This window comes from Etheostoma spectabile, chromosome 11 (assembly GCF_008692095.1).
Source record: "Etheostoma spectabile isolate EspeVRDwgs_2016 chromosome 11, UIUC_Espe_1.0, whole genome shotgun sequence".
Classification (NCBI taxonomy): domain Eukaryota; kingdom Metazoa; phylum Chordata; class Actinopteri; order Perciformes; family Percidae; genus Etheostoma; species Etheostoma spectabile.
In genome coordinates, this window is record NC_045743.1 from 2,375,480 (window position 1) to 2,397,904 (window position 22,425).

Consider the following 22,425-nt stretch of genomic DNA (forward strand, 5'->3'; position numbering starts at 1 on the left):
GGAGCATGGAGTTCAGACAGAGACAGACAGACAGACAGACAGACAACATGATGTCAGACAGCTGAGACATTCCACACAACTGCTCTGAGCGAAAGACATCTGCCGTGTGTCTCTCTAAAGCTCAGAAATGTTGTCAACCTTTCAACCAACCCAAAGCATGATAGAAAACTCCTGGAGCTGAGCCAACTCTCTTAAAGATAATTCTGGTAACATTCTGTATTTTTCTTGCAGTCAACAAATCCCACAAAAAGACCAAAACCAACAATGAATTTTAATTACCAACAATTGTTATGTCTTCTTCAACTGTGCCATACACCTCCAGTGTTGTTCAAAAGCTATTAAAAACACATCCGGGAGCCACTCGGTTGCACTGGGTGACATGTTTGCTGCCAGAAATACTCACTAAATGTGAAATAATCCGCCACTAAAAATAGTCCCGACAAATGCACCAGCCTCATTCTATAAATTCCCACTTAAAGATTGTTCATAACCTGCTCGGCAAGCGACAAGGTTGGAAACTAACCGGTGAACAAAGTGGAACATTTAGTAGTTAAAGAGTCAGATATTTGTCTATCAGGAGTTTATAGAGCTAGAAGAGATAGAGAATACTGGATTTACATGACTCTAGAATAAGTATAATGCTGCCTTATTACTGAATGTGTAAACAAGCCACTGGTTGCCAACATGTTTAACATATCAAGTGTATGAGGGGATAACAAGTCAGTGGTGTGTTATTGTAAGCTTATTAACATTTATGTTCAATGTCTGTCTGTATCATTATTGAAGCTCTATGACATTTACACTTAGTGAAATTTTCAAATCCAAAGACTTAAAAGGAAACATTTGACATATATATCAGTTTGTAAAAATTGTTCAAATTCAGGATTACATGGTTGCCATCTTTAAAAACTTTGGAGTCTGTACTAGAATGTAATGGATGAAGATTATCTTCTCAGTGAGCCTCCACATCTCTCCACTTTATCCTGTGTTAATTTTTCCACTTCTCACCTCTATCCCTCTCTCTCTCTCTCTCTCTGGACCTTGCTTTGGTTTCCCAGAGTTCCTTGCAGCTCCCAGTGGATCTGTTCTGGCATTTGCTGCCGCAGCAAACCAATCTGGTTCCCATTCTCCTCAGGACAACCAGCCAATCACAGTCCAGCACTGCAACGACCCACTTACTCACACACACACCCTGTGACCTTGAACATCACATCAAGGTTGTACAAGGATACACAGAGAGCGAGAGAGCGCGTGTGTGTGTGTGTGTGTGTGTGTGTCTCAACAGAGAGACGACTGGGAGGGAGTTGGAAGGCACTAAAACCTGTACAAACACTAACAAAGATGAGAAAAACCAGTAGATACGGACACAGATTTAATAATCAATATATCCGATAGAAGCTCAAATTGGCATCACTTCGGTGTGTTCCAAGGCACTTTTTTGACCAACTCTGGGAGGCAGTCAGTCCGACTGCCCTTTTTGCTGAAGGTCGGCCGTCAGGTTTGTGTGCCAGAGCCTTAACGCACTGAACACTTTAAATTAAACAGCTGATTCACGTGTGCTTGTTGCCCCGTGTGCGCTGCTGTGCTCATCTGTTTACATTTAGGAATGCCGTCCTACAGTTGCTTAACGAACGCAGGCCTACATGTGTCATTAGTAAGAGAAAAAAAAAAAAAGATTTGAACTGTGTCAGGCTCGGACACAAACATCTTAATGCTGGTTGGGCTCGGGTCGGGTTCGGATACTGCTCTGCCGGACGACAGTGAAACAATAGTGAACACATCCTGCAACTGCAACATTTTAAGACAGATGCGGTTGTTTTTCTAGTCAGACAGCAGCTACCTGCGGCTGCACAGTCAAATAAAATACTGAAACAGATTAGAAAACATCTAAAGCAACTTTAATGTTTTTTTTTCCTCGCATTTTATCAACAAAATCATTATTAGAAAATACAGGTAGACAGATTTAGACAGCGAGAGACAGGTGAAGAGAGACAGGTCCCAAATCCAAAACAACAATATGATGAGGTAAAGAAGCAAAGGATGACAGAACAGAAGAAAAGATGTCAGTCCATCACTGCTGCTTCAAGACGGAGAAAGTTTTAACTCCTCCTCCTCCTCTCCTCTCTGTTCTCTTTGTTCTTCTCTCTATCCCTCGGTTTCTCTTGCTCTCTTTCCCTCTCTCTCTTCTTCTCAGTCTCTCTCTCCCTTGCTCGCTCTCTCTCTCTTTCCCTTCCGTTGTCTCTCTCTCTTTCCCTCCCGCTGTCTCTCTCCCTTTCTCTCCCGCTGTCTCTCTCCCTTTCTCCGTCTCTTTGTCTGCCTTGAACGTCCATTTTTTGTCTCCTCTCCTCCGCCTGCTGCTCCTCTTCTTCTGCTCTTTCGTCTTGTCTGCTATGGCGGCCACCCTGGCGTGCACGCTCATGCTGCTCGGTTTCACGTGCACGGCCACGCTCTTCCGCCTCACGTGCACGGCCACGCTCTTCGGCCTCACATGTGCGATTATGCCCATTCACCTCACGTGCACGCTCACGCCCGTCCACCTCACGTGCGCGCTCACGCCCGTCCACCTCGCGTGCGCGTTCACGCACGTCCACCTCGCGTGCGCGTTCACGCACGTCCACCTCACGTGGGCGCTCACGCACTTCCACCTCACGTGGGCGCTCACGCACGTCCACCTCACGTGCGCGTTCACGCACATCCACCTCACGTGCGCGCTCACGCCTGTCCACTTTATGTGTGCGGCCCTTCCTGTCCTTCCTTGCCTGTTTTTCGTCATCACTGTCGTCCTCCTCCTCCTCGTTCTTCTTGCGTCCGGCTCGCTTCTTGTCCGACTGTTTGTCCTTCTTCTTGTCCTCCCCTTTCTTCTTCTTTTTCACCTCGCTTTGTTCTTTACTCTTCTTCTTTTTCCTGTGTTTTCCGTCTGGATGACCAGGAAATAAATATATAGATAAAACAAATAGAAATTTCAGGGAGCACAGATACAGAGCAGAAAAACAACAACATGCAATGAAATTTCACTTTTAATAAATAAATATGGATGTACCTGAGCTGCTGGAGGAGTCTGAGGAGGAGGAATCTGATTCGCTGGAGGAGTCGGTGGACGAGGAATCTGATTCGCTTGAGGAGTCGGAGGAGGATGAAGAGGACGAAGAGGATGAGGAGTCAGAGGATTCCACTTCCTGGTTCTGAGTCATGATCATCTTGGGAGCGTTCTTCAAATGTTCCCTTAACTCGTCCCTGAGAGAGAGAATTAAGTGTGAAATGTTTGTACACACACAACATTCATTTAAAAGTTGGGGGACGTTTAAACAGTTTTTGTTATGAATAAAGAAATTCTATTAACTTCAAAAATTTAGACCAGACTTTCCCCCTTTATGGTTCTTTCTGCAAAAATTAGATGGATTTTCTCATTTTCTCACTGCAAATTTCACCAAGTTTAATACTTTTTAGGACCATTCAAACACCAAATAGAATGCTATTTAATACCGGTTTCATTTAAGCCATAGCTAAAATTGACACTTCCCAAATTTTGAAGGTCTAAATGCTTTTAAAGACATGCAGTACGGCAAGCAGATTATGGTCATTGTTGGTAATGAGGCTGGCCCACGAGTTTGCCCACAGCATAGTGGGGGATATAAAAAAAAAGTAGTATATTTTCCTTTCATCCCATCCAAAAGAAGTGAAGAAGTTTATGGGAAACGAGGTTTCGGGGTTATCAGAGGAAAAAGACCCCCAAAGAAGGCTGCAGAGTCGTAAAACACAAAAAAATAAACACATTTTTCTGGGTGTGTGTGGTGTGTGTGTGGTTGTGGGGTGTGTGTGTGTGTGTGTGGGGGGTTTTGTGGGTGGGTGTGTGTGTGTGTGCTCATTCGACAGTCTTGAGCCTTTTATTTAGTTGGGGGGCCCCCTGTGGCAAGAGCCCTGGAAGAGGATCTTTACAAAAATTTCCCGGACGAGGTCTGGTTCCTACTCATCCGAGCACTAACACTGAGAGTTATGTTAGATTAGAAAGAACAACCCGTGTCATGTATGTAGAATCTGCGTTCATGAGGTTGTCAGATGGAAATTATGTCTGTGTCCTTACACTCCAGGGCACAGAATCTGTGTAGAGCAGGTGAGCGAACAGTCGAGCCACGTTCCTCAGTTTGTTGGTCTCCAGTCGGTGAATCGTTTCGTATTGCTCTGCAAAAATCCCCTCAAAACTCTCCATGTACTCCTTCTTCAGCAGACAAAACCTCTGAACACACACGCAAAACAAAAGATGTCAATTTGTCCAGTTTAAACAGTTACGTGACTTTGTACATTGCGTCAAATGTTTTTGAGGACTAACGAATCCATCTACACCAGATCACTTACTATATTACGTATGAATGCAAGAAAGACTGAAACATAATGTTTGGGACTTTAGATGCAGGACAGTTCAATAATGATAAAAAAGAAGAAAGAAAACCATCTGCAAGTCTGTCGTTATTAAAAAAAAAAGTCTGTACACCAACATATTTGCTCCAGCTGTTTCTTGTCTTTTGACAAAATCTTAGCCTGATATCTGCAGACTGTTTTAGGGGGTGGGAGAAAAAGAAAAAAAAAAAAGAAGAAAAAAAAATCGAGTCTTGGATGCATTGCAATTCTGTTCATAATAGATTATAAAACAATAAATAATGTGTTCATTTTTATTTAAAAGTTACTGTCTCCAAGCATGTACAAATCAGAAAACAGAGTGACGGAAAGAGGATTGGATAATGGACAACAACAAAAAATTAAAAAAGAAGAAAAAAATAAGTTTTGTGTATATATATATATTAGTTCTGTCAAACGATTATAATATTTAATTGCAATTACTCACATTAATTTCACAATTAACTTGCAATCAATCACACATTTTTATCTATTCTAAATGTCCCTTAATTTCTTTTTATCCCTTTATTTTTTCATTTTAATTCTCTTATCAACACGGAAAAGTGGATTGATTTGCTTTGTGCAAATGTTTTTTTATTGAAAACAACATTGTCATATAGTCTACTCTAGTGTTCAATTTCACACGTAACATTCTCACCTAGAGCAAATAATCTCTGTAACACTGTCCTCAGTAAAAGGGTGAAACAAATACTTTGACGAGAATTGGCATCAGCTGTGTGCTTGGCCATCCAGTGGGATTTCAGACTGGACGAGTTGCGGTGATAGCTCAGTCCACAACAACAAAACACACAGATCACTTTGGTCTTGTCAGTGGAACCATTTGGCGAGTTAAAAAAAAAAAGAAGTAAACTTTCCATTCAGAAAGTTATTTGAATTCATTTCGGGGTCTCACGCTCGCCATCCACTCCAAACGTAACGTTACTACTCTTCTGCCGGCTCGCAAGCCCAAACAAGTGAGCACGGCGTGCCTGTTGTTTTGTTTCCGGTCTAGTTAGATCCCATGTGGTGGTGTAGTTTTTTTAACACTTACCAGTGAAAAAATGGCAAAGTTTGCAAAAAGAACTTAAATCTTGCGATAAAAAAAATTGACACCGCTAGAATGGGTTTGCGTTAACGCCGTTAATAACGCTTTTAACTGACGGCACTATTATATACACATGATCTAATAAGACATACATAAAATAATTAGGCAAAACACATAAAGGCTGTTGATCTACTTTATCACATTACATGTGACCACCTCATGTTTCATGTCCTAAGAAGTCAATTCTCCACCTTTACACATAACTGAGCCTCTGACATGGAAGATCACTGTGAGAGAAGGTGACTTTCACTAACACGTGTAAGGCCTAAGCATGGAATGAGTACAAAATAAAAAACCCAGGAGACAAAATTTCAAAATCTAACAAACTCTGATTTGTATGTATATTTATTTTAAATCACGCATGGAAATTTACATAAAAAAGACGCACTGATAATTGGTTTAGAATCAGATCGTTGGCCTCGGAATTGAATCGTGAGGTGCCAAGAGATTCCCACGCCTGGACTGTTTACTCGCTAGTGGAAAATAACCGGTGATGAAATACACAAACCAAGGGCTCCTGTCTGTTCCTCCATAGATCTGAACGTTACATTCACTACGCGATAACCACCTGACACCTGGAGTCCCAACAGGTGGCAGGTGCACATGTAGTCTAACTACTCATGGGCCCAACTCGTCATGTCGGCCTTCAAGAAAGCTAATGTGGCGGGCTGTCATCTGTTACGTTTTATTTATTTATTTATTTTAAGATTATTTTTGGGGCATTTCCACCTTTAATGGATAGGACAGCTCGATATGAAAGTGGAGAGAGCGGTGGAAGACATTCAGAAAATTGCCAGAGGTCGGACTCGAACCCGAGACCCCTGCGTCAAAGAATAAACCTCTACACACTATCGCCTCTTCCACCAACCGAGCCAACAAGGACACATCTACGTTACGTTTTGCATTAGAGTAACGTTTTTGAGCACATTGTAATAACTCAATTTCCACAATGTTCAATTTCCAACAGATTAACATGCATAACTTCTCCTGCAGTTCTAAACCTACGTTAAAAGAAGTTTTGAAATATCTTTTCAAGGTTGTTGCGATCTTTGTTTGCTCTTATTTATGCTGGTGCATTTGAAGTTTCAGACCACTTATTTTATGAACACACACACACACATATAATATGGCATGCCGTTAGGAATAATATAATATATATGAAGTTATCCAATCTGAATATATGGAATGGAAGTCTGATATATTGAATGAAAGTCTGAATATATGGAATGAAAGTCTGAATATATGGAATGAAGTCTGAATATATGGAATGACTTCATTCCATATATTCAGACTTCATTCCATATATTCAGATGGATAAACTTCATATATATATATTATTTCCTAAACGGCATGCCATAATATATATATATAGATATATATAGAAGGACTTTTAATAAAACCCTGTTTTAGGGGTTTTGCCTAAGTGCACACTGTAAATAGACAACAAAATTCATTTTCATATGCACCGAATAGTGCTAATAAAAACTGTTCCGTTTTTGATTATCCAATAACGGTGATTAGCACCACAAACTAAATTTCCAGTGTGTCAGAGTATAAGCAAAAATCTCAGGAAAAAAATCTTAAAACCTGGACACATGATGAAACCCAGACTGTCTGACTTGATAGAAACCACAAGAAGGAAAAGAGAAAATGTTTTTCGTCTCACCCCGGCCAGCAAACCAAAGAACTTCTCGTATGTTCTCTGTTGAGCGCAGCAGTCCAGGATCATGTTGCACAGCTCCTTCTGTTCACACAAATAAAATATTGTATTAAAACAAATGCATTTATAAAAAAAAAATCCACATTTAGGTTCAAATCATGTTGACCTGTTGATGTAAAAAAAACAGATTTAATACAGCAGTACAATTATATTGTGTAGTTCACTTTTCATTTTAAAAGCGTGAAATATGTCATCACACAGACTGACTGCTCGTTCACGTCCAGGCTTCTCAACCAGCTGTGATCGATTTGGATATCTCTGAAAGCTCGTTTTAAATGAGGTTAAAGTTTAAATTAGTAATTATGTGAATGAGAGCAGCAGCCAGGTGTGAAATCCCAGAGATGGGTTACACCTTCAATCTGAGGGAACACAACAGCTCCAGATGTTTTGTGTGTGTGATGTGAAGAGAGCAGCTGCGACGTCCTTAGATATCAGTGACGTTGGTCTCAACACACACACACACACACACACACACACACACACCACACACACACACACACACACACACACACACACACACACACACACACCCACACCCCACACCCACACACACACACACCCCTTGTGAGGACCGTCATCACTGCCGTGTACAGCAAGTGTTTCCTCTCACATTTTCAGCTGCTTCAGATTCAGAACATTTATGATTCATGTCACTAAAATCGTATATACACTGCATAAAAAGCTGTGCCTGTCCTGGATGCTATCAGACTAGCAGCCTTGAAAACATAAAAGTACGTGAGCTAAGCAGCCAAACAGAATTATCTTAGTATTATAAGTAGGATGAGAAAATGTTTTTCATTCTAAGTCTTACTAGCTCTATTCTGCAATACAAGACAAATCATGGTTACACACCCACACACACCCCCACAATCCCCTCCCAATACAATTCTATGAAACCCCAACGATTTACTGTTTTATTAATCCGTACTTGAGAATATTTGCAGATTCATTCTCAGTGGAGAAAGAGAATTTATCCTCATTCGTGTGTGTGTTTGCGTCACTAAAGCCTTTTAAATCTGCCAAGTGTGTGTGTGGACTTACCGTCTGGCTGTCAGGAAAGTCCATCTTGATCAGTTTGTGAGCGCACTCCTCATAGTCCAAACTACAGAAACAATCAATCAATCATTAAGTGCACATCAGAGTTCAGGACACACACCATACACACACACACAAACAACACACACACACACACACACACACACACACACACACACCACACACACACACACACAACACACACACACACACACACACACACACCCCACACACCCCACACACACACACACACACACACACACACACACACACACACACACACACACACACACACACACTCCATCAAATATAGAAGGAGCTGTAAATAACTGCCAAAACCCTAAGAGACAACTGAGTCACCAACTGTGCGAGCTTGTATTTGTAAGAGTGTGTTACTGTGTGTACCTGGACTGGATAGCAAGGTAGATAGTTCTTCTGAAAGCAACCAGGTTGACTTCTGTCTGATCAAAGATGGTGACCTTCTCATCTGTTAGGGAGAGACAGAGAGAGGGCGTGTTTAATATTAGGGTCAAATTACCGTAGGTGTATTACTAACTCTAATGTCTACAGAGGCTTTAAACTGGAATTTATCTAAATTTAACGGCATAATTTATTCATTTAGAAATTTTTTAACATTTTTGTTTCCTTTGGTGCAATTTAGGAACATTTCTAGATTTGGTTTTCCACTGCAAATAGTACCAAAAGTCAATGAAAGGCGGGAGTCTAATCGCCTTAGCACCGCACAAAACTGCTGTGAAATTATCTTCAATGATCCTTTTTCTCGGCAACCAAACAGAGGAACATCTGTACTTTGTCGAATGACCACTGTGGTTCTGCGAACTGGCATTTTTTTGAAAATACGGGTCCAGTGAATACAAAAAATAGCGGCCCCTGTTGATGGTAGCTTGACTTTTTAAAAGTGGGCATGAAACAGATACAATCCCAACAGAAAACCAAAAAAACAACGGTTCCAAGTGAGTCTTTTCGTTAAGTCCGGTGTTTCAAACTCCACAGCTCCAGTTTGTATCGAGGGCTCGCTGTTAAAAACTAGCAGTCAAGCCCAAAATGAGAAAAACTCTGATGATGTCACAATGACATTTTCATCAGACTTGACAAAACTGCCCCAGAGCCACAGCTGACATTAAACAGGCTTAGCAACACTATCTGTGGAATGCCCCTTTAGTTTGAGAAAACCATCCAGCAGGTCAACCTGTGTGTCTCACCTTCTCCCTCCTGCACCTTCTCTTCTTCATCTTCATCCTCTTCTTCGCTGCCATCGCCCTCCTCCCCTGAATCGCTGCTGCCCTCGTCCAGGATATCTGTCGGCAGGTGACAGCTGATTGGTTAAACTGTGAGGGAAGTAACAGTGGACAGTTTGGTGTTTGCAGCAATCTTACCTCTTTTGATGGTTTTGTATTTCTCCTCATTATCCAGGAAGTCTGGGTCCATCTTAAACACATCTGAATGAGCACACAGACACATGTTAGAGCTAAATATACACACTCATTCTGCAGAGTTGTAGAGTCAGGTGGAGTCCCCCTTCCCACTCCCCCCCTCCCTTCCCGGGGGGCTTACTGAGCATTTCCTCAACGTTGTACTCGTCGTCCAGTGGCAGCATGTGGGTGAACTGGTCTTCCTCGTCCACCAGGTCCAGGCCCTCTGGGATCACTGGATGATCTTTAAAACCGTCCTTCCTGATGGCAAACATCACCTCGATCATGTACTGGACCCTCTTATCAATGGCAGACTCGTGGAGGACATTCCTGAGACGCTCAAATATGGCTGAAGAAGAGAGAATTCATTGTTACTTTTCTGTGTTCTTTAACTTTACTCTCCTTAACAACAATATTGTTGAGTTTAAAGGATCAAGTTAAGCTCAGATTTTCAGGAAGGAAATATTTATGTAGCATTTTTGGTTTTGTGTTAATTGACTTTAAATGGATTGATCTATTCTCATTTAATTTTTTACTAAAATTGTTACTCCTCATTTCAAACAATGGGGACAATGATGATAAAGGATTGACAGTTGTAGCTACCGTTGATTCCTCGCGGGGACACCTCGGTCAGTTTGAGTCCACACTCCTTCAGGAAGGCGATGGAGACCTCCACGCTGTCATCAGTTGGACGCTCTAGCAGCAGAGTGAGCATCTCCAGACACAAAACCTCATGGGCCTGAGGGCAAGGGACACCGGAGCAGACAGAGAGAGTGAGAGACAAGTAAACAAACTTCATCTGAGCTGATCATAAACACTAAACCCCTCCTTTGAAAATAAAATCAGACAGCAGGACCTACCACGTTCTGGTTGATGAGATGTGCCACAAACTTTGAGGCTGTCAGACACTGTTGCTGGAAAATAAAAAGAAAGACTAGTTTTAATACATCACCAATACAAACACCAGTGCTAATAAATAAAACACTGCCAATGAATGAATTTAATGTCAAGGAAAAAAACACTCAAGAGGTTTTACAGCCAATTTGAATCTAAAGCCGTGTTCAGTCTGAACACAAACTGGTGTGCTGATTTTAAACAAATTTGGCAGGAGTATTAACGAATACTGCATAAAACAATATCTACAATATCTAACATTACCTTCGTCTTGTAAAGCTAATTATTAAGTTATTAAATACAAAATGAACTACAAGATATCATGTGCTGTGTTCAGCCTTTTATGTTATTACGAAAAAATATTTGTCATTTTTTTTTAAATAAATCCAGAATTGTAGAAGTTGAGACTGGTGATTCTTATGTAAATCAATATTTTCACCCACCCCGGTCCATCACAGTCACATATTTTGAATCACACTGCTACACTCATTTCCTGTTGATCCATCTATAGACAGACAGACGACAGACAGACAGACAGACACCTTCAGGTTGCGGCGGTAGCTCCTCCTGAAGGACAGGATGAGGCGTTTGAGGATCAGCTCTCCAATCTGCGGGAACTTGGAGTTGATGATGGCAACGACAGCAGAGTAAACGTGAGTAAAGGTGGGAGATGCTGCCTGAGCTGCAGCACCGAGCGAGCCAGAAGACCCCTGAGAGTCAGACAGGTAGACAGGTACAGGCAAAGTCAGGGAGACAGTGAGATTTTTCAGTCCACTGGTGGAATACTGAAGAACGAAAGCGTCTGTTTTATTCTCTTTTAACAATCACACTACATTTTTAGTAAGTAGCTGCCATGAAATGTAAATTTTGCTGTTAAAGACGTTTACATTTGAATACTGAGTGTATGTTGGCGTGTGCAATTGTTCACCTTCCCCTGATGATGTTCTCCTGCAGCAGCTCTTGGATGATGTGGACGATGTTCGACACATTGACTTTGTTGATCAGACCGTTGATGGACTTCTTCAGGGCCTCCCAGCTCATCCTCTGATATGCCAGGCTGCATAGAGGGCGGGGCATCAGTGAACAAACAAACAAACAAAACAAATAAGCAAGCGCACAGACACACACACACACACACACGGTAAGATGCTACAAAAGCTTCATTTTAAAACAGCCGCAGTGAGCAGAGCAAGAAGTCACTAGATTCACATTTTCACTACGTCCATGTTTGCTTTTTGCTTTTCATCCAGGTTTTATTTTCTGACGGAGCCCACCAAAGCCTACACCCAAATCCCAGATGTCAGAGCCCCCTTGAATGCACCACACTCAACTGTTTTACCACACAATGATAACTGAACCAACATGCAAAGGTGTTTATAACGGTGTAATCAAATGTGTACTATCATGGATGAGCTCTCTCTCTGCAGCAAATCTCAAGTTTCACTGTGAATTAATAATAATCTGCCTGGAGGAAAGGAAATCAATCTACAAACTGATGGATGATTGAACCAAAAATAAAAGAATGGTCTCTAATCCTAGCTTCAATAAAAGAAAGAATTGAAGCACTCCTACCTGGTCTTGTCAGTGATTTGCTGTTGCATCATGCGCAGCTTGGCGGGGGGGATGTAAGCTCCGCCCGTCCTCGTCAGGATGGGGTCGATCTCCTCTTTCTTCTTCTTGACCGGCGGCTCTTCAGCCGCCACTGGCTCCCTGTCTGTGGGAAGGGAGCCTGAGCGTCCTCTCCTCCTGTGATCAAACTCTGCATCCCGATTCGTCTGCCGGTCAAAACGGCCATCCCTCTCGTCACGGCGATCGTCATAGCGATCACTGGGCGGAATAGGGACGAAGAGATGAAACAATTTTTTTTTTATTTCCCCTTGCAGGATTAATAAAGTATGTCTTCTTCTTTTTCTTCTATATTGAACACCTATTATTACATTTTTAAACTATTAAAAATTCACAAGCCAATAAAAAGCAATGAGGGTTTCTGTTACCGAGTATAGCGTCCTCTGTCGTAGCGGCCCCGATCTCGGTCTCTCTCTCTGGACCTGTCTCGCCCTCTGGACCTGGATCGGGATGTGGATCTGTCTCGCTCTCTGGACCTGGACCTGTCTTGCTCTCTGGACGTGGACCTGTCTTGTTCTCTGGACCTGGACCTGGACCTGTCTCGCTCTCTGGACCTGGACTTGGATCTTGATCTCTGCACAACAAATAAAGAATATCAGCAGTATTTCTTTCAGTCATGTTAAAAGCATCTGGATTGTCACTGAATGATGGACTGGGACATGAATTTCTTCAGAAATAACTTGGTCAACAGAAAAACATGCTGCCATTTTTGAAGTCTGTGTCTAGCTGTATAAGAGGCGCAACGCAGAAGCAACAGTTCAACTTAGAGTCCGCCTATCAATTTCTACTTTAAGTAAAAGCTTGTAGGTAGTCTAAGGGCGTTTTTACACCTGTAGTTCATTTGCTTTGGCCCGAAACAGTTGGTGAGTTTGTAAACTTGGAGCAATTTGCCCTGGATTGGTTTGGTTTCACACTTAGAAAAAAGCAAGTGTACCAAAATGCACCATTACAAATAACGCAAGAACGTCCACTACTCTTATTGATTGGACGTTTCTGGGAGCGGAAGCAAGAAAGTAAATAAATAAATAAATAAATACATACATACAGGAACAAGGTTGTGTGTTCTGGACTAGCGCATATTTCCTGCATCTCCATGGTCAAACCAGCTCATTTCATTAAAATGATCAGACATTGCTTTGCGAGAGACATTACTACATCTGCTCTGGTCACGAGACATCGCTATGCATCAAATTTTAGCGGCAGCTGGTTTGGCCATGGAGACACGAGTGACTGACGGCAAGCTTGACCGCACTCTATTTCTGTGATAGAAACACTGCAAACTGCTACAGTTTGCTGCTCTGCTGCATCACATACTGCTAAACACTCCTGAGTACAGGAGACATTAGCTCCGACTTGCGGAGTTTGTATAGTTGGTGAGGTTTGAGTACGGATCACGTTCTCACCACAAACAAACCGCTCCAGTTTGACTGAAAGCGTACCGAGACCACCTCTTCAAGCAGGTCTCAGTACGCTTATCTGGTCCGCTTTTGATGTGCACCAGAGTTCGAATGACGCGTTCTCACCTGCCCAAACAAACCGCACCAGCGGGACAAACGAACTCTAGTTCGATTCAACCAAACTAAAGGCCGTTGGTGTGAAAACGCCCTAATATGACAGTAGTGGACACATGGTTCTCTTCTATTTGTGATTCTGTTGTGGATCAACAAGCTGCACCTTTATTCAGTAGAGACGTATTCAGTATTTTCTTCACTGGTCGCCGGTCTGTTTCATGATGCAGGCCAGTTAAATTTTACCCTGGCTACTCTGTCTCACAAACATGTATTGATGTAAAATCATGCTCTGTTGCCATGGAAACTAACACTGAAAAACAGCCAAATTTGCAGGGCCAGTTATTCAGAATCACAAAATGTTTGGTGCGGCCCGATATCTCAAAGATAAATAAGCTAAATCCAAATAATGAGGTGCAGGCACCTGTTTTTTCTTTACCTGCACAACTAAACATATCTAATAAATGGTCTTTTATTAGTCTTGCTAAACTGGCCTAAACAACATATCTGTCATGTTTTAGTTGTTTTGCATTTGCCAAAGAAATAAAATCCTTAGTCCATGGCTTAATAATCTGGACATGTGTTTACAATTAAATGTAGCCTATACTGTAAATGTGCACACTTGTTTCTTTAAAGTGACTATACAGTATATATATCTTTTAAAGCCTTTCTAAAACTGTGTAATGTTCCATCTGATGATAATAAATGACCAGTAACTGCAAACAAGACTAACAATGCAATGATATACTTTATATACACTATTTGTATATAGTTTTTAGAGGTTGGGGGAAAAAGCTAGCAGGAGATGTCTTTATGTAGGCCTAATTGTATTTTAATTTTATTTCAGAAGTTACCTACTGGAGTTATTGCTTGTACCCAGTATAAGCAATAACGTGGGTTAATATGTGGATTAATACTGGGATGTCTACACAACTGTGTGAGTCAATTGACTTCAAAAGGTTTGCCACTTTATTCAAACCAAAGTTCAAACACTTGTTGATGTCTGTCTTCTTTAGTCTGTTGGCTGTTTAGGTTTTTCTCCTGAAACACGTCAAACACATTGTGCTGCGTCTTGTGTTGACTGTTTACATATCTGTGCTCATAATCACATGTGCACTGTATGTACTGGTGTTATTGTTGAATACATTGTGAATACATTTTCCTAAAATTGTATGATGTTGTATGTATGATTGTATGAAATTGTTGAGTTATTAATACACAATACTATTTTGACCTTTTCGAATCCCCCGACAAATAACCCATGTTACAAAAAAGACTAAAACTAATCAAAACTAAATTAAAACTAAGCATTTAAAAAAAAAATCTAAACTTGACTAGCAAATCCGCTATAAAAACTAATTAAAACTAAACTGAATTTGTAAACAAAAAGTCAAAACGAAATAAAAATAAAGATTAATGAAAAATTAAAAACCTTGGTTTGATACTGCTAATTTGTGTTGTCATGGTCAAAATAATTGTAGCAGAGAATCATTATAGCCCCTCATTAAGCCAGGACATAACGGAGGCTCCTTCAGTATGTGAGTCAACGAAACATGTTTCTGAAAACATTTTAAGTGAGAAATAGGCCATAAAGTTGTTGAATCTGTCTTCATTTCAGATCGGTAAAGGTCACGCATTAGTCACGCTAGTCCTAATCGTCATTTCTGGGTTAGCACTCCACTAATCAGATTGGTCATTGAGTCGCCATACGCTCATTTGCATATTTGTGACATCATTATGCTATCATTTGCATAAAGCTTAATGGCTGTGTCAGCAAGGTAGATAGAACGAAATATTTAGCCAAATTATTGCAAATTAAATACAGGAATTTATTTTACCTTATAATTATTACTTAAGTAGCCTATATTTAATTAAAAAAAAAATCTACAAAGAGAGTGAAAAAGATCAATAAATAATTCTCAAAGAAGGCTGGTTTGTCCAGGGCCAGGCCACTCAGCTGCGTCTTTCTCCCGTTGTTTCTCATGTCTCTCCTACCGACATCGGCCCCCGCACCCTGTCCACGTCCCCTTTCTACCTGCCTTCCTACGCACACAGGGCGGCAGGGGCTGCGCCTCCCAAAACAGATTCAGAGAGAGGTGACTGTTTTGGCAAAGAAAGTTGCCAGATTTGTTGCTAGCTGCTTTTGTGAAAAAAAGTTGGGTCTAAAAAGTAGCTAATCTTGCAACAAAGTAGCTAAGTTGGCAACACTGTTTTCGGGAGGGGAGGGGCTGTGTGTGTGTTTGCAGAGTGACAGAGACAAAGGAGAGTAGGGAAAGGAAATGCACCTGAACGAATGCATGTTTTGAATAGCGTTAAGAAAAAATACCAAAACACAATGTGTGGCGGCCAGTGTTGATTGTGTGGCACAAGTTAGTCTATGTGTGTGAGAAACACTGGAATGTGCTGGTGTACGTGCGACATTGGTATTTATCTAGCAAATTGATTCTGGACATTGTGAATTAAACTCAAAACTTTATCCATCCCTGTACATTACTACTCGTATTTCTCACAGCAACATTTTCCCTTTTCCCAGATTTTATTCTTCCTCACTCAGTGTAAAACTCTGGAGGACACAAAAGAAAAGTCTCAACAGCATTTTTCTCTGTCTTAATAACAGTAGGGAGCCAACAGTAAACAAGGCACGTCAACAAATGAAATGCCAGTAACATCCCCATTAATCCGTGCTTACTTTAATCTGAGCCACACTGCTCCTTAACTTCCTCAGTGCCCCATTGTGTTCATCCTCATCATCACTACTGCTGCTGCTGCTGTCATCAGAGCTGCTGGACGCGGGGCTCCCGGAGGGGGAACGGCCTGCAGGACTGGCCTGGGGAGATGGCCTCTCATTGGGGCTTCTCTCAACTGAGCCGGCCTGTTGGGGCCTCTCTGCTGCAGCACAGGACTCGTCTTCTGTAGGTCCTGAAGACACAGAGAGTGAGAGAAAGAAGAGTTATCGGGTGAACATGCTACAACTACAAAATAAAAATTGCGGCCGCAGGTTTTACTCACCACTTTGTTCTTTTTGCCCAGGACTGGGACTTCTGCCTGGAGAGTCCATACTAAAAAAAAAAAAAAAATACAAGTTTATGATTCTAATAAAAGAAAAATTAAAAAAGAAACACGTAAGAGTCTCTCAATACTTTGACTTTATTACCCTGGCTTTGTCTCTCAGAGCCTCAAACCCACTGATTCCTAATCCTTCCTACTTAAATAACGCTCACAAATAAATAGTTTCATTTTTACAACAAGCTGAGTAATTTCCTAAAATAATAGCTGACCACTATTAATGGATGCTCTAGTGAGTATTTCAGACAGCTACTGTGACTGTACTTCAGAAAGACCTCAGTGGTGTCTGCATAATTAACATGTTTTAATCTTCACCTTTAAAAAGGTCTTGGTCAGGATTCAGCTGACTAACTAGATTCCCTTGAAAGAACTGGATTTACAACTGTGTTGCTTAAAAGAAACTTTAAACCAGCTTTGTACAACAATAACAATCAAATCAAGTCAACTCAGTTGTTTGTGTAAGCAGATGAGGGCTCAGGACACCGATTGTGGAAAGTAGGGCTGCAAACAATAATTGTTATTATCAATTAAGGAATCCTACAGATTATTTTAACTAATCATTTAGTCTATAAAACATTAGAAACTTCAAATGCCCATTGCAACTCCCTAAAGCCCCCGAGATGATGTCTTCAAATGTGTGTTTTTCTGACCAAAACAACAAAACTTCTGCACTACCTCAATGTCTCAAACACAGATAATAACAACATAACCTAATATGCAGCCCGTTTTGTTATTTTGAGTTAACTGACCCTTTAAAAGGACAATGTAACGCGTCTGGAGTGTTTCACGTAAAACGTATCTCACTTTTAAAGGAGTTTAGGTTAACGTTAGCAAACGTTACCGTGACAGGCCGCTCAGTAATTATAACGTTACATCGTTAGCTAGCTAGTTAACTAACGTTAAATACGTCCGTACGTCTAATCTAGTAATGCAGGTAGGTTATTAAATATCTACAAAACCAAGTTTTATCGCCATGTGTGTTTGGTTCGGATGAGCTAAAGTTAGCTAGTAATTTAACGCTGCTCGTGCCTTAGCTACAGCGGACTAAACGCTAGCTAGTTATTTGCTAATGTGGCGCTAAAACCTGAAGTGTTTCTCTTCTCCGTCTTCTTACTGCGTTTTATTTGTCTTTTAATATCCTCTTACCGTTCTACTTTCCGCCTTTTCGTCCCTCTGTTAAGATTTCGTTTTTCTGCCGGAAACGTCCTTAAAATTAAATTGAACACTTCCAGGTCACGGATCGCTTCTAGATTTCAAAATAAAAGATCAAGGTTTGAAGCGATTTGCGGCTTTCGAAACGCCCCCCGGTGGTGATGATAGTTACATCCTCCGAGGATGTCAGTTCAATTCTTTTTTTCTTTTTTCTTTTTTTCTCTTATTTAGAATTTAATTTACAAAAACTCAGTTATCACAGTTCACAGACACAAAATTACGTGCAAAATTGCACGTAAATAAGTACAAATGACAGAACACAAAAGTAAGTAGGAACGTAGCAATCCAAACATAAATAAATAAAAAGATAAATAAATAAAGAAGTGACGGACTTTCAAACCCTATCAAATACTGTATGTTGGCAGCAGGAGTTCTTAACTAAATAATCTTGAATAGACATCAGCCATTAAAACACCTTTTCTATTTGTTACCAAACCAAGAGACTCAAAGTACATGTCAGTCTACATTTGGAATAATTTAAAACATGGTGTGGATTTGGAAAAGGTTGCTTTGTGAATATGGAATTTACTTAACAAGATATAGAGATTTACAATATTACATATATTGCTATCAACACATTCCCACAAAGTGTTTTTCTTTAAATTTAGAAAGTATTTTCTAATGTGCTTATTAGTACAGTTGCTGCTCGTAATATCAATGTTTACATAAAGAGTAAAATTGAATTATATATAAACTGAATTATATTCTTTGAATGTTATCGGGAATGACTTCTCTCTGAGAAAGAATTCATAGTTAAGTAATTGGCTATTACAATCAAAAAGATCTTTTTAAGAAGATAATATTTCTATCGATCCATTTCTGCAAATAGAGTGACTTGTTCCCGTTAGTGATGCATTCATTATTCCATAAGATAGACTTATAAGTTATGAGAATGACACATCTTCCAGGCCAAAAAAGGTTGTTTATAAAATTAGGATAGTTTTAACGGCAATCTTGTAATATTATAGTTACATTTCAATAACAATGTAAGACATTCTACACTATTAAAAATGTTATTGGGGATAAAGTACAATAAGTTCCAATCCATCTTCATCCTTAGAGCACCATTTTTTGAAATGATGGTGTCTGTTTTTCCGTACAAAAATACAAATATGGTAAACACGGTATTCATGTCTTTACATGTTGAATCAAGGACATTGAGAGAGAGGGCAGGGTAGACAAATCCAAATCAAATCCCTTACGCTTGAGTCAAAAGGATCCTTCCTAAAATAGAAATTCCTCTTTAAAGCCATAAATTAATTTACATTCAATTCAATTTAAATATCTTTATTGGCATGACGTAAAACTGTGCATCAGAATGAGATTATTTGCCCAAGTAAGTTTTCACTTGCATGGAATTTGTCTTAGTGTTTTTGGTGCAACAGAAGAACATGTTGTAGTGTGGGGCGCGCGCACGCACGCGCACGCGCGCGCACACACGCGCACACACACGCGCACACACACGCACACACACACACACACACACACACAAACAGTGAAGCAGCACTCATCTGTACTGAAAATAAATACATCTTTATTATTCTCATCTCTACAGAGTGATCCCTCCCCTGCATCCCACTGACAAGACATCAATACAAAATAAACATAATCCTTAATAGACATCAACAGAAATTAATAGAAACCAACAATCGGACAGTGAGTGAAATTAGAAGAATGTGAAGGATTCTCTTGATCAGTTAAAAAAATAAAAGGACGTGGGTCCTCGGAGCTCACAGTGAGTGTTGGTCCAGCAGAGCAAAGGTTGTGACATGAAAAATAAACGTTTTAAAAATACAAAAGTACTTAAACGGTGAAGGGAATCAAAGGTCAGAGGTCCAGTTAATAATGAATCAGAGTGTTGAAGAGAAGACAGTGAGATGTAGCTGAAGATTAAGAATCAATAAGTGGACATTTAAGCTCAGATTCTCTTCACGATGTATAATTATCTCCCAAACATCAAGAATGAACATCAACAACATCAACAACAACAACAACAACAAAAAGTAAATTAAGTGATTTCCCAAAAAAAAGTTCCGCTTTCAGTAGATCATTTTAATTCTAATGTGTCTGTCTAGACATTTTGAAAATAACTCTTCCACAAAAATTTAAAAAAGTAAATGATAATGTAGGTATTTAAGAGTGTGTTTTTTGTTTGATTAATGGGTCTCCCGGCCAATCACACTCAGCTATGGCGGGTGCGAGTGCTTGTGTCACCTCAGCTACTCCCAAGATTTCCAGTTTTCCATAACTGGATATCCGGAAACCCGCGAGGGACCACGCAGTCCCTACACACAGGCATTAATGCTGAAAAAAGAAATGTTCGTTAAATGGTTATTAGAAATTCACTGTTCAGTGATCAATCACGTCTGTGGATTCTGTGCAAAGAGGAGGGAAATTAAGAGTTTCTACTACAGATTAATTAGCATCAGACGTGCAGGTAGACAGTTTGTGCTGAAGTGGTGCAGAATGACCTAAAATGTTAGCAGTGATTTACTGATAATCTATTAACGTTACTCTCAGTAATCCTTGTATATGTTTATAATATTGCACTCGGATTTGTCATCGGACTGTGGGAAGCTAACATGCTAAGGCGACTAACATGCTAAGGTTTGGCCTACACTGCCCGCTCACTCATACGTGACCCGGCTCGCTAAGCTCCTCTCTGTAACCCCACATTACACCATCATCATCAACATCATCATCATCATCATCATCATCAATGTTGCCATGACAACTTACTGTAACCTGCTGCTGCAGAGTAGGGCTTTGACCTCCACAGTACCTCATGACAACCCTAACCTCTTCACCTGCACACCTACACACACACACCTACACACACAAACACACACACACACAACTCAAATAGTTTGAGTTATTGTTTGTTTTTTCAACATTTTGCCAACCCCTTCAGTCCAGGATGTGTTTAGCCTAGCTTAGCACTAATCACAAAGAAACAAACAGATTCGACTATGAATGAGGCAAGTGGAACAAAAGCACAATGACGATGACGATGACGATGATGATGACGACGATGATGATGATGATGATGATGATGATGAAAGACTGTTGACAGATGTTGGATCATAATACCTTAATTGTATATTTTTAGTATCTCCCTAAACCTTAAGAGAAGGTGAAATGTGCATGGAACTTTAGAGGGGAAAAGTCTGACATAAGACTTTACTCTTATTTAGGATCAAGGAATGTAACCCCAGACAAACAGCTTGGATCAATAGTTCATTAAGGCACTTAAAGTATTTGTAAGGGTAGTTGCTCCTGTGTGTTGCTCTGATAATATGTTTAAGACTCCAATCAGCCTATATGAATGAATGACTAAAAATGAAAAGCAACTGATTATTTATTATTATTATTATTATTATTATTATTATCATCATCAGGATGGACTGAACTGGGGCAAAAGAACTTGATGGGGACATGACTGGGACTAGTAGTGGTGTTACTGGTAGCACTGGTAGGACTGTTAGCAGTCCTAGTTGTAGTACTCATAGTATTAGTGGCAACGTAGCAGTTAGAGGCCTGGCTTTTGATCAAAACAGCTTAAAAAAAAAAAAACAGCTGATGGTGCACAGGATGGTTCAGACTGGCTTTCCCAGCATGCATCACACCAACACATTAGAACCAAACAGACACGTAAACGTCCCATCTGAGTTTATCACATGTAGGCAATGTGCTCATTTGTCATCAGTGTTCCAGACATACAGTGTTACAGACACATAGTGTTCTACACAGACAGCGTTACTCAGCTATACAGTGTTACAGACAGACAGCGTTGCTGCTCAGGCTGCGGTTACTAAGGCTGAGGGTGAAAGGGGGCGGTGCATTGCTGTTGCGACTACTGCTGGTGTTTCCTGCCGGGCAGGGGCGATCGCTTTGGCGACACGGCAGCCAGCAGCTCGCTGTAGATCTCCTGTCGGACCTCTTGCGCCACGCTTTCTCGAATCTGGAAAAGAGACAGGACATTTAAAACAGCCGCTGTCTTAATTAACTCAAATGTTACGTTTTTTTTTCTAAGAGTCGGGTGTGCAGTCTGAACGTACAGACATAAAAGTGGTATCAATCGTCTCACCTAACTCTCAGCAAGAAGGCAAACAAAGGAATTTTCCCAAAGGTCAAATTGTTGCTTAAAAACCGCTGCAGTGTGAAAAATGCTCCAGCAGTTTGTCTTTAAAATGAAGCTACATGTTGTCACTTTTTTCTGGTCTGCAGCCATTTTAAACAGCTGTGTGACAACAGGGGGCTTGAAAGACTCTTTAAAAGATTAAAAAAAACAATACCAACGTGCAATAATGTAACTGTAGATTCAACTGTGGACTAGTTATTCTCTTTACTTATATTTATTTATTTAGTGTTTGTTTTGTTTCTTTTTGTACTTTTTTGTCCTATACCTTGCTGCTGTAACATTGTGGATATGCC

General features: G+C 40.5%; 2 protein-coding genes across 8 annotated transcripts in view; both read right to left on the reverse strand.

Moving 5' to 3' along the window:
- Nucleotides 1-1,876: 1,876 nt before the first annotated feature.
- cwc22 (CWC22 spliceosome associated protein homolog) lies at nt 1,877-18,028 on the reverse strand. The gene is given in 22 exon segments (XM_032529118.1): nt 1,877-2,917; nt 3,041-3,249; nt 3,668-3,730; nt 3,732-3,739; nt 3,872-3,904; nt 3,986-4,234; nt 7,164-7,241; nt 8,259-8,319; nt 8,658-8,739; nt 9,476-9,571; nt 9,650-9,712; nt 9,828-10,034; nt 10,289-10,424; nt 10,546-10,599; nt 11,122-11,261; nt 11,264-11,289; nt 11,508-11,636; nt 12,152-12,406; nt 12,574-12,779; nt 16,403-16,632; nt 16,723-16,772; nt 17,926-18,028. Coding segments are annotated over 21 exon segments (3,192 nt in total). The 5' UTR covers nt 16,772; nt 17,926-18,028; the 3' UTR covers nt 1,877-2,099.
- Nucleotides 18,029-19,503: 1,475 nt separating this feature from the next.
- The window catches only part of itprid2 (ITPR interacting domain containing 2), a 35,384-nt gene continuing 32,462 nt past the window's right edge, over nt 19,504-22,425 (reverse strand). For all 7 annotated transcript variants that reach the window (XM_032529115.1, XM_032529111.1, XM_032529113.1 and 4 more), the window contains one exon: nt 19,504-21,952. In XM_032529115.1, the coding sequence (XP_032385006.1) occupies nt 21,845-21,952 (108 nt within the window). In that variant the 3' untranslated portion in view covers nt 19,504-21,844. The remainder of the gene's footprint in view (nt 21,953-22,425) is intronic.